This window comes from Canis aureus, chromosome 8 (genome assembly GCF_053574225.1).
Source record: "Canis aureus isolate CA01 chromosome 8, VMU_Caureus_v.1.0, whole genome shotgun sequence".
Lineage (NCBI taxonomy): Eukaryota > Metazoa > Chordata > Mammalia > Carnivora > Canidae > Canis > Canis aureus.
In genome coordinates this window covers 67224534-67236707 of record NC_135618.1, presented here as the reverse complement: position 1 = coordinate 67236707, position 12174 = coordinate 67224534, and the positions used below count along the sequence as shown (strand labels likewise).

The 12174-nt window shown below is 45.0% G+C and overlaps 1 protein-coding gene and 1 non-coding gene across 16 annotated transcripts in view; both read right to left on the bottom strand.

Annotated features, from left to right (window-relative positions):
• Positions 1-11799, bottom strand: part of TRRAP (transformation/transcription domain associated protein) — a 115402-nt gene extending 103603 nt beyond the window's left edge. For 12 of the 15 annotated variants that reach the window (XM_077907794.1, XM_077907803.1, XM_077907802.1 and 9 more), the window contains exons 1-6: positions 11645-11799; positions 9184-9343; positions 8724-8773; positions 3584-3694; positions 2474-2578; positions 1292-1375 (exon numbers count right to left, since the gene is read on the bottom strand). In XM_077907794.1, the coding sequence (XP_077763920.1) occupies positions 1292-1375; positions 2474-2578; positions 3584-3694; positions 8724-8773; positions 9184-9283 (450 nt within the window). In that variant the 5' untranslated portion in view covers positions 9284-9343; positions 11645-11799. Of the gene's footprint in view, positions 1-1291; positions 1376-2473; positions 2579-3583; positions 3695-8723; positions 8774-9183; positions 9344-10326; positions 10588-10755; positions 10909-11134; positions 11282-11644 lie in introns of those variants that run through there. The other 3 variants (XM_077907795.1, XM_077907796.1, XM_077907797.1) reach the window with 3 other exon arrangements.
• LOC144319842 (small nucleolar RNA ZL1) lies at positions 8850-9054 on the bottom strand. The gene has a single exon (XR_013385551.1). It is a non-coding gene; the product is annotated as a small nucleolar RNA ZL1 (small nucleolar RNA).
• Positions 11800-12174: the final 375 nt, after the last annotated feature.

Here is a 12174-nt window from a genome sequence, read left to right as displayed (position 1 = left end):
TTATAAGGAACTTTTTATGATTGGAAAATACTCTTATACAATGTGAAGGGAAACAAGACATAAAATGTCAAATGCAGTATTATCAAATTTATGTAGCAAATATACCTAAGATAGGAAAAGGAACAAAAATCAAGACATTAAACAGTTTTCTTCAGGTAATGGGAATTCTACTTCATCTTTATTCTTTTAATTTCAAAATAATCGACAATAGGCACTTAGTAAGGTTCACAACAGAAGAAAACTGTAATTACAGCTAACACAGCATATTCAGTGCTTACTATGTGGGTACCAATCACTCTATATTTAATTATTCAAAAATCTCAGGGTGGTAAGGCCTTCTCATCCATCTTTAAAACTTCAACCAAAAACTCCTGAGTGGCATTTCCAGAGGGAAAATCAAAGTGCAGTCAGAAAAGCATGGGGTTTATTCCTGATACGCTCAAAATCAACTAAAGGATCCTGACTCCAAATGGGAAATCTTCATGTTTCCCTTTTTACTGCATCCCTACATACTTAACTGGTTCTAAGTTCTCTGGTGTCACATAAAATAGGACCTAGAATCAAAGGTTTTCCCACACTCATTACATTTATATTTTATTCCTATATGACTTCCTTAATGAAGACCTGAGTTTTGACGAACTTTCCACTCTTGTTATACAAAAGCTATTACTGCCCTCTATGAACTCTTCCACATATAATTTAAACCAATAAAGAGTCAGTATAAAAAAGAAGGCATCTCAGGGAGGGGGTATGTTTGCCAGAATATACAGATTATATGTGTTTAAAAAAAAATTTAATTCCTCAAGATACCTTTTGAGGATATGTCCTGTATCATTTTATGAAAAAGGCTCCAAAAGGCTAAAACCTTACCAATGTCGATACCTACTAACTACAGAGCTGAGATTCCAATCCAGTTCTGACTTCAGAACTGGTATGCCCTTTAGATGATCCCACCAGACTTCAGAACCCACATCTTAAACCCCTGCAGAGCATAAAATGACTGGAGCCTTCTAGCACACCAGGCCTGTAAATACCAGAATTACCCACAAAGCTCTGCCAGTTTGGTAGTTTACTAAATTTCAATGAATGTACAAATTCACCCAAATATTTATGTAAACATTGACAAGAAAAAAGTCACTATGAAACCCATAAAGAATTTCCCCCAAACTTAGGCTATCCTTTTCTTGAAAGTAGCATGTGTCCTGTCAATTCTAAGAGAATAAATAAATCACATGGTGAAAAAAAAACCTACTGACACACTTTTATAAACATAATCAGGATAAGCACTTACTTCTTGTGTGATAGGCGGCCTGAACTGTTTGTGTAGCTCAATGATTATTCTTAGACAAATAAGAACATTCTCTTCATTTTCCGTCTAAAAAAAAAAATGTTTTTTAAGTTATACTTCTGAGGTTATTTTAATCTAAAGATTACTGACCATTCGCTAAGCATTTTTCTGTATACACACCCTACATCAGCTAACTCAGATTTGACTTATTGAACAGAGAACACAGAATAGTTGTCTCAGATAAGAAGCTTTTGAGGTCTTTGGTGGACCATCTAAAGGGTATGCCGCCCAGTAAGCTCTGGAGAATAACACTCTGACAGATGAGTAACTGGCACTTAAGACAAGTCACACCATGAACAAAGGTCTTAATGGTCCAAATGATACTTAAACATCTGCCTTCAGCTTGGTCATGATCCTGGGGTCAAGCCCCATGTTGGGCTCTCTGCTCAGTGGAGAGTCTGCTTCTCCTTCTCCCAATTCTTGCTCATGCTTTCTCTCTCAAATAAAAAAAAAATAAAAAAATTAAAAAACCCACTATGTTTTCATTGGACCATCTGATAAACACTTTACACTCTCTGAATGGGGTGTGAGCCACATCTTACCTAGGGGAGCTAAAGCTAAAAGAAAGTAAGCCACATGGCTAACATGATACACCTAACACATGGCAGAGCTAGGATCTGAATCCAACTCTATCCCCTATAAAGCTCATCTTTTCAAGGGGCCCAGAAACAACAGAATTCTACACATATCAAGGCTAAGAACAGTAAGAAAACAATTTTAGAGGCAAATATAACAGGTACCAAATAAATTCACCTGAAGAATTTGAGAAACTCTTTTGAGTATTTACTGTGCTTGAAGTAGCACAAAGCCAAAGAGCCCTGCACTCGAGTCTGTCGACCCAACCCTTTCTTTCTTTTTTTGACCCAACCCTTTCTAAAGATTTCCACTGTGTCTAGTCAATTCCCTGCTGACTCAAAAAAAAAAAAAAAAAAGAAGAATCTTCAATAATAATATTTATTAGTAATTTGGTGGGCGAAATGGTGGAAAATGGACATTAAGACAATTTTTACTCATGTGAATCAGAGCTTTAGTGAAAGGGAAGCAGTTGTGCAGTACTAGATTCTACAATAAGAAAACCACTGACAACCTAGAAATGGTTAAATAACAAGAATTCTCAAAGATTACCTCTAAGAAGCGAAACATCACAGACAGAACATTTTTTGTATGAGGACGAAGATGCTCGTTGGTTGGTATTCTGTGAATTATTTCAAGTACTAGTTTCCGCAGTTGCTGGTGAGGAAAAATTAAAAATGTAAAAATCAAATCCTTCAAGAATCCCAAAGTAATTCTTTCACACTCCGTAAGTTACACAGTTATCTGCACCCAGCACGGGGAACCATCAAATGACAAGATGGACCCCATTTCAGAAACGGTCCTGTGAATTACTTAAATGTTATCCTAAGTACGTACCACAAACCATTACTTTCAAGACCCCTACAGTTGTGCACCAAACCTACCAAGCCAAACTTTCCCTCTTTCACAATGAAACCATTATTTCCAGCAGAAGGGTACCAGTGTGTGAATGTCGGGATGGATTTCGCATGAAAGAGCACAACACAAAATGAACCTGGTTTGGGATCTCCCTCCATCATGGTTTGGTTCCTACAATCCTCTCTCCTGATTCTCTTGGGCCCAAGGAATGATTACATCACAAGCTGACCAAGTTTTCAGGATTTGGTCCATGGAGCCCACAACTGAAAGGTAGGTCAAGCATCTAGACTTTCAACTGATACAACATAAAAATACTTTGTTTGGCAGTAACTTTAAAAATTACCATAATGCTAGTGAAAGAGTTACTTTTAAGAGACACTGAAACATTTATAGGAGACTCTTAAAATGATCATGGTAAGGAGGGGAGTGTACAGAGTGGGTGGAGGTATAGATAAAACTGGTCAGAAGTTATGAGAACTCAAATTAGAAGAGCAGAGTCAGGGAGTAGCTATGGAGAGGGTCATTAAAGGATTATTCCTTCTTTTTTGTGGATATTTGAACTCGTCTGTAATGAACAGTGTACCCACGTCACCAGTTGGCAAATGTGAACGACTTAAAACCAAATTTAACTGAGGAGGCATGGTTAGGGACAAGGTCATCCTTATGTGACAAAAACACTCTTATTTTGAAGTGGAGCCCCACCTTTTCTCAGTTGTTTAAATTCATAAAAAGTTTACAATCTTACAGCATGACATTCCCCCCTCCCCCCACCTCCATCACCACTGATGTTCCTCAATGGATTACCTGGGCTGGTTTCTCCTGGAGAAACTGAACTTCTCCATCTTGAAGAAATGTGAGAAATCGAGGGATGATATGTTCCAGGAATGTAGAATATTGTGGAGATGAGGTTACATTCTAATTGTGCAAAAATAAAAGAAAACGCCATTAAGTTTGTGTACACATTTTCATTTCAAATTCATATATTATAACCTCAAGAAAATACAAAACATTGTAGTGAAGCCAACAATTTTTAATACTTTTAGACATTTCAGTTACAACACAGTTTTAATTAAAATGATCATTGCTCCTGAAATCCAATTTAAGATGCAAAATGAATGTTAAAACTGTTAAATGTTAAAAGTAGAAATACTAATGCTGTGGAAAATGTGGAATCTGGAGCCTCTTTTAGAGGCTGGCTCTACCACATCTTAAGCGTGAGATCTCTGAAAAGACATTTAGCTTCTAGATCATAGTCTCTTCAAGTGGAAAATGAAGAAGAGCCTAAACAAACTGGTACCTTTTTCTAATCTGAAAAGCTGAGTTGTCAAATCTATATTCATCAGATTATAATCTAACCTAATCCATTATTTCTCCCAGCACTGACTTTAAAAGGAGAATTGGAAATGACCCCATAGTCTGGAGACAGTGACATAAAATGGCTCCTAGAGCAGTTTCTGGATCCCATTTAGAAAGTGGGAACCTCTGGCAGTTACCTAGCCTCTGTGCCTCAGTGTCCCCTCTGTTGAGTATCATATTATTTACTGTCTTAGGTAATCACATGAAGATTACATGAGTTAATTTAAGACACAGCAAATGCTCTAAGGTAAATGCTCATTGTCGTCTGGCAATATTACCAGATCAGCTGTGTGCTAACTGCCGTCCTGTGTATTTTTACTCTTTTTCACTCAGTCCTCACAAACCTAAGGTAAGTATTATCTCCATTTCATTGATAAAGAGGCTCAGAGAGGTTATAAAGCTTGCTGAATATTGTTTCAAAAGCTTGAGAAGTGTTTCCAAATTAAGTGTCTCTAACAGCCTGGTCCTTTCCCCATTAAGGCCTCACTTGCTCATTCAGTGAGGCTCTATCATGTGCTCGATGGAGATAAAATGAAGAAAGTGGAGGGATGTGCAGGTGGCTCAGTTGGTTGAGCGTCCAATTCTTGGTTTTCGCATGGGTCATGATCTCCGGGTCATGAGATGGAGCCATCCATTGGGCTCTGTGCTCAATGGGGAGTTGCCTGGGAATCTCACTCTTCCTCTGCTCCCCGACCCCCCCAATGTTTGCACACGTGCACTTTCTCTAAAAACATATAAATAAATCTTTTAAAAAAAAAACATAAAAAGGAAGAAAGTAGATACTATTTATGCCCTCAGAGATGCGGGAGGCAGTCATATGCTGGGAATACAGATAAAAAGAACAGTACAGAATTATAATAGAAGAAGCACTGGCAACTAAGAGACCACAATGTACTGGATGGAACCAAGGACACAGAACCCCTTCCTCAAGCAGCGAAGTTTACACTACGACCTAGAAGTCCAGCAGGAGTTAACCTCATGAAAAAAGTGGAAATGAAGAAGGTTCTAAGGAAAGCCATTGCAAAGGCAGAAAATTATAAGAAAGTATGGATGTAAAAAAAAAAAAAAAAGTATGGATGTGAAGGCACTAAAACTAGTTGAGCATGGCAGAAGGTGGGAGCATAAGAGCAAGGGGTTCAACTGTTACTATCGCTAGCCTGACAAGTCCTTGAGAGGACACATATGGGCAGTTAATTAAATACAAGCGTCTGAAAGTCCAGACGCTCACTGGGGGTACAGATAAAGATGTGGGGTTGTCTACCATTATAAGGTAATCCTGGAAGAGGAGTCTATGAAGGAAGAGAGAGAAACAGGTGAAAACCAGAAAAGGGTTGCCACAGGAGCCAGGAAAGAAAATAGTATGATTCCTGGAACGTGTGCCTGAGCACCAGGCTCCCAGGACCCACCCAGGGCTCCATTCGCACAGAACACCATGGGAGAAGTCCTCCGGCAGCCCCCAGCCTCTCCCCAAGTAGGGTGTATGAATTCACTGGGAACAGGAGCCTGTGTGTGTGTGTGTGTATGTCAACTTTCGTCCCCAAAGCTTAAGACTTTTTACAAAATATCCATATTCAAAAACTCAAGGAAGAAAATTCCCATTGTATCATTATCAAAGTTACCAAGAAGTTAAGCTCATCTGCACAGAGGCCCATTTGATTGCGGCTTCCAAATTTTCAAAACAGGAGTTTCAGATTCCTCTGATAAAAAAGATTCATTCACAAGCTGCCTGGTTATTCTGCCAGGATTTCAACTCAGCTCCCAGCTTTTTGATCCACATGAATTTGTCACAGGAGTTCTAACTTGGAGGTTTCTTTAGCTCCTATCTTGAAAGATGGCCCACAGGACATTTACTTGGCCCACAATTTTATTCCTAAGTGCTTAGTGAAATGTGTTTCTAAGACTCCTGTAAGCACTGGCTTTTATTTTATTTATTTATTTTTTTTAATTTCAGTCCCCTCATTCTGGTATTTTTCTGGGGTGGTAGTGGTGCTAACTTAGAATTACCTACTGATGGTCATTCTAGTACTTGATTCTTTGAAGGCCTTAGTCATCTGAATTTCATTTAAGGCAAATGTTTATATCCTACGGATTTCCAAAGTCATGATTTTCAAAAGCCCCAAGTACATTGCTCCACTGACTTTAGTTCTGGGAGTCTGATCAATGTGACTGTGACCAAAGTCAGAAATTAACTTGCTAACTGGCAGACAGGAAACAGGAGAGAAAAGGTCGGACACTTGATCCAGGCCCACACTCGGTCCCAGGCCCGCACTCAGACGCCTGACATACGTGCTTGTTTCTCAAGGTTTGCCAGCTCCTCCAGGACGGACTGCATCCTTTCAAACGCTGGGGCTCTGGTTCTCACTTATCAGTTCTTCCAAAAACGCAGAACACAAGCCAATCATGTTCTACCTCCCACCTCCTTTTTTTCATTTTTTGGGTTTTCCTTACCTTTTTTTTTTTTTTTTTTTTTAACAGCTTGCGTTAGCAGCTTGGGCAAAAGAGAAAGCTCTTTAGCTCAATCTCTAAATATCTCAGGATTTATTTTCCCAGCTCAGTTCAACGCAACAAGTCCTAAAAAACATCTACTTAAAATAAAACCACCAAACGGAAATACTACCCAGTGCTCCAGAGAAGGGCACTGATTCATTCCGCACCAGCATTTATTTGATCCTTTGTAGTCCAAATGGCCATGCCTGAAGCTGAAAACATTTTATCTGTTTTTCTTAATCACATTAACTCTCTTAAAAATATTTTATTATCCTCACATTAAAGATAAGAAATAAAATCTTCTCTCCTGCCCATGAAACTAATAGCACAAAACTAACCATAAAGTTGGACAAGAAACCAGAGAATGGTTTTCAGGTACTGGAGAAGAGGCAGTGCAAGACCACAATCTCCGGGAGCAGGGGACATTATATGATCACCGTGGCTCTCTGCCTGGGTACAGATGTCCTGACTGGTGCGTGGCAGGCTGACACCCAAGGTCAGCAGGATGGACCTGCTGAGCTGAGCAGCAAACACCAGAGTTCTAAACAGTTCAAGTGGCCGGAATCTGCAAAGCAGAGCCCCAGAGAAACAGGAACTACAGGGCATGGTCTTCTCTGAGTCTCTGAGACCTTGACAGAGGGCTGGACTGCACATATTAGAGGGGGAAAGACCACCTGGAGCTTACCGGACAGGGACAGCTTTGGGACTGAGAAACGAAGAGGTATCAGAGATTTAACAACGTTGGAGGATGCTGGGGTTCCAGCCTAAGCACAGTGCACTTTCATAACACCTCTTTAACACCCCAGACATCCAGCTGAGAAAGGACCATGCCCTCGAGTAAGGCCTATTCTAGGCCTCTAAAACAAGCCAAGCCTAAAATCAACCTCTGATGATACCCGTGGGAAGCCAGGGTTTGAAGGGTGAATCCCGCCAGGTTAGAGACCCAAGGAATACCTTAGCCTTCCCATGATCCTCTGTGCCCCAGCATAAAACCAAGCCCATGTATGTTCGAGATCAACCAGTTAACTGCCTACCACAATCAAAATATCAGGACTCTTCAGAGGGAGGTAGCAATCTAGAGTCCCCGGCCTCATATACAGTATTCGGCATACTGTCAAAAACTACTAGACAATGCAAGAAGCAGGATCATGTGACCAAGAGTCAGTAATTAACCCTCATCTAGCCCAAATGTTGCATTTAGCAAAGACTTTAATGCAGTCGTTATAAAATGGTCTAAGGATAACAACAACAAAATGATGTTGGTATGTGATGATAATCTCTGTGAAGTAGTGAAATCGAAAGAAGAACCAAACAGAAATGCCAAAACTGAAAGTACAAAAACTAAAATAAAAAAAATTTTATAAAAAATAAACTGAAACTTTAAAACCTCCTGGCCAACTGGAGAGGACAGAGAAACAGTCAATGAACCTGAAGGCAGAGAACAGAAATCATCCAATCTAAAGAACAAAGAGAAGACCAAAGAAAAGTGAACAGAGCCCAGGGACCCATGGGATACCAGGAAATTGTGGAACGTGAGGCTCAGAAGAGAGAAAATGCTCAAGATCATGCAATTGCTAAGTAACAGAGCCACAGTGATGTCCTGCTCTCTGTACCCAGTGGTACACATTTATTATGTGAAAGTAATGAATCCACAACTTCAGTCTGGCTGCATCCTGAAAGTATATGCCTCAAAACTGAAAAAGGTTTAACCACCAAAACCAAAGCAACATCCCTCAATGATACTTGAGGTTCACGGTCACTAGTGTAAGGACAGGGGCACCTGGGTGGCTCAGTGGTTAAGCGTCTGTGATCCTGGAGTCCCAGGATTGGGGCCCTGCATCAGGCTCCCTGCATGGAGCCTGCTTCTCCCTCTGCCTGTGTCTCTGCCGCTCTCTGTGTCTCTCATAATAAATAAATAAAATCTTAAAAAAAAAATAGTTGGACAATACCGTGCACACATCTCATATCAGTTGTGAAATACAATAAATCACATTAACAGAGAGAATGGTTTTTGATTCACTACTAAGATTAACAGAGAAGCAATTGGGAAGCACATGTGAATATTTACCTCACAACAAAAAAAAATATAGTAAGTTCATACCTCAAAATTTTCACTAACTTCTTGCATCATTTTTAACTTTGTTTCATCAGCTGTAAATGACAAAACAAGTTATCAGGTAATTTAAATTATGTCAAGGATCTTCATAAAATTATTTAATGTTTAAGAGAAGCAATCAGATCTTATCAGTTTGACTGTCATCGTCCAACAGAAGGCACATAGACTAGTTCCCTATGATCAGTCAGACACATTCGTACTCCCAGACATACATGTGCATGCACAGACAAGGATACAGACACACATACATACACACACATACACACATGTGCCTCTTTGGGGCTCTAGCCAATAATGCTCATCACTTTGCTTCTCCACAAGGCAGAGAATAGGAAAATTAGGATAAAAGCCAACATTACTCTTTATTCTCAACGTGCACATCATCTGAACTGAGATAGATGAACCACGATAACACATTTTTTAATGACAAAAAAGATCAACTCACGTGTATTTACATCAGTGAGAGCTGCCACAAACTGAAGGTATTTTTTCATCAGCGTGGTTTGGTCAACCACTGTGGCCCCCTGTGTTGCAACAAATGCCATTTTTCTTTTGAGTGGTTTCTTTCTCAAGAGAAAAGCATCAGGTCCATGAGTTCACCCAGCCTATGAAAAGGAGCGTAAGGTTAGCCAACTTACTGAAGGCACAGCTCACAGTCTCTATGAAAATCTTACCTAAATGACTATATTAAGCAAAATACTTTTTAAATGCCCACAATACTATTCCCTCTGCTTTTTTGAAAGTAAACTTACATCCATTTTACCTATTAATTTCTAAACATGATTTTTATAATCAAAGGCGCCCCCCTCCCCTTACTGTATATCCTTCTTTCCCTAGACTGTGGGATGGGCAAACTCTGTAAACCAGACACAATAAATATTTCGGCCTTTGTGGTCTCTACCACAACTACTTAGCTCTGTTGCAGCCAGAAAATAGCATGGACACACATACATGAAAGAGCATGGCTGTGACCTATAAAATTTTAATTTATGGACACTTACATTTGAATTTCACATAATTCTCAAACATCACGAAACATTACTCTTCTTTTGACGTTTTCTCCACCACTTAAAAACTTAAAAACCATTCTTCGTTCACAGGCTGTATTAAAAACAGGTAGCTGAGGGGCGCCTGGCAGGCTCTGCCTGTAGACCATGCAACTCTTGCAGGCTCTGGGGTTCTAAGTTTGAGCCCCACACTGGGTGTAGAGATTAAAATTAAAAATATTTAAAAACAACAGCAGCAGCAGCAGCAAACAGGCAGCTGACTGGATTGGACAACCGCTACCCTGGGTGACTGGTTCTCAGGCTTCAGTGTGCACAAGGATCATCAGGTGCCCAAGGTGGGACCTCCAACCACAACCCAGAGACGGTGGTTCAGGGAGGGGCCCAGGAAGCAGTTAAGTTTTGCTTGCACAAAAGCAGGAACTTAGAAAATGCTTCTCTGAATGAATGTTCCAAGTTGTTGGCCATCACACTTCAAGAACTACCTCTCCAGGCTGACTGACACATTATATATAGAGGGAGACCCGGTTTGTTTTAGGACCACTCACAGAAGTATCTTGGGAACCCACTGAATTTGCTTTTACCTATCTTCCTTGTGTATATAACCGTTTAATTCCACTCTGCGTCAAGAGGCATCTTCAGGACTTCATCTTTTCCTCCTGCAGGGCTTTCAAAAGCCCTCCGTACCGGAAGCCCTCCCCAGCAGCGCACTCTTCGGCCCCAAGTGGTGATGGGGACACCCCGACTCCACAGAGCCTCCACGGGCCACTCTCTCTGAGACACCAAAAGCACTTCTCCAACACGGAGGAGACGCCGGATTGCTGCTCTATCGCACTCCTCTCGCCCTGAGACCCAAGAGGGGTTCCATCAGGCCCGCCGGACGACCCGACGGCTGCTTCCTCCTTCAGGTCACACGCCCCCCTCCAAACACAGAATGCCCCCCACCCCCACCCCGGCCCTCAACCCCTGGGACCCAAGAGTCAGGGTCGGGGCCTCCCCGTGTGCCTACGAACCTCGCGGTCGTGCCCAAACTCCTTCAAGGCCTGGACCCGCCCCCCCAACCGAAGTGATCCACTCTTCCACTCCGCGGGGCCCCCGGAGGCCCAGCCCAGCGTCCCGCCGGGCCTGGGGTGGGGGGCGCTGAGGAGGGAACACCGCCCATCACGCCGGTCAGTGGGAGAGCGGCTCCAAGACGCCGGGGGCCGAGGGCCCGGGCCTGGCCTCCAGGGGCCACCGCGTCCCGGCCCAGGTGGGAAGGCCGGAGCCGGCGCAGCGCCCGCGCCCGGACAAACGGCCCCGCCGCCCCGCCCCGCAGCGCCCCGCAGCGCCGCGCCGCGCCGAGAGCCTGAGGCGGCGCCGCCGGGCCAGAGGGGGCGCTGTCGCTGCCGCTACCTTCGTTCTCCGCGCCGGGCTCGGCGAGCCAGGGGCCTGCGTGGAGGCCGGGAGGTGCCTGGCTGGCCCGGGGCGCCTCTGGGGAAACGAGGCCCCAACCCCACGCTCTCCCTCCCCGGTCTCAAACGGCTCTGCGCTTCCCTCCTTTTGTCGCCGTCTCCGGACACCCAGCGTCCGCCCTCCAGGCCGTGCTACGGCGAGCGCCGAGGGCCAATTCTCGCGCCGCCGGCCCTCCGCCTCCCGAGCTCCCCAGCGCGGCCAAGCAGCAGGAGGCTACAGGGCGGCCGCCGACCCCGGCCGGCCGGGCTGGACACCGGCGGCGGACAGGAGGGGAGGGCCGGGGGGACCGGGTGCACCGAGCCTATCTCTGTCGCTGCGCGGAGCCGCTGCGCCGCAGAGGCCTCCCCACGCCGCCCTCCCCCCCGCCCCGCCCCGGCTCGGGCCGCCGCGCGCTCCTCCCGGGGTCGTTCCGCCGCCCTCCCGCGCTCGCCCGCGCCGGCCCGCGCTTACCCTGATCTCGACGGCCGGCCCCCTGCAGAACCAGCCCGCGACCCCCAGCAAAGCCGAAGCCCCCGCCGCCGCCGCCGCCGCCGCCGCCGCGGTGCAGTCCCGCCCCCGCTTAAAGCAGCCGCGCCCGCCGCGGGAGAAATAGGCCCGGGCGCACCGCCCCCAAGTGGGTGCGGCCTGGGCGGGCGGCGGGAGCAGGGAGGGGCACTGCACCCGGCTGGAGCCGCCCGGCCCTTTAAACCTCCGCCTGCGGGGGCGGGGCCGCCAGCAAGGTTGGAGGGGCCTGCAGGTGCCGGGAATCTTCCGGTGGGAGCCGGGCCTGGGCAGGATGTGAGGCAGAGCGGGGACGGCTGCGCGGCGGTGGGTACCCAAGCAGCTCCCTTAGCAGGCGGCAGTCGGGCCTAGGAAGAGTCCGTCACTGAACTGAGTGTGGCTGGCCGAGCGGGGTTTCCTCCCTCCTCCCTTCCTGGGGTGGTTAACAGGTTGAAAGGGGAAGAAGCAAGCAGCGGCCTTGGGAACGCTAAGGCTGGAAA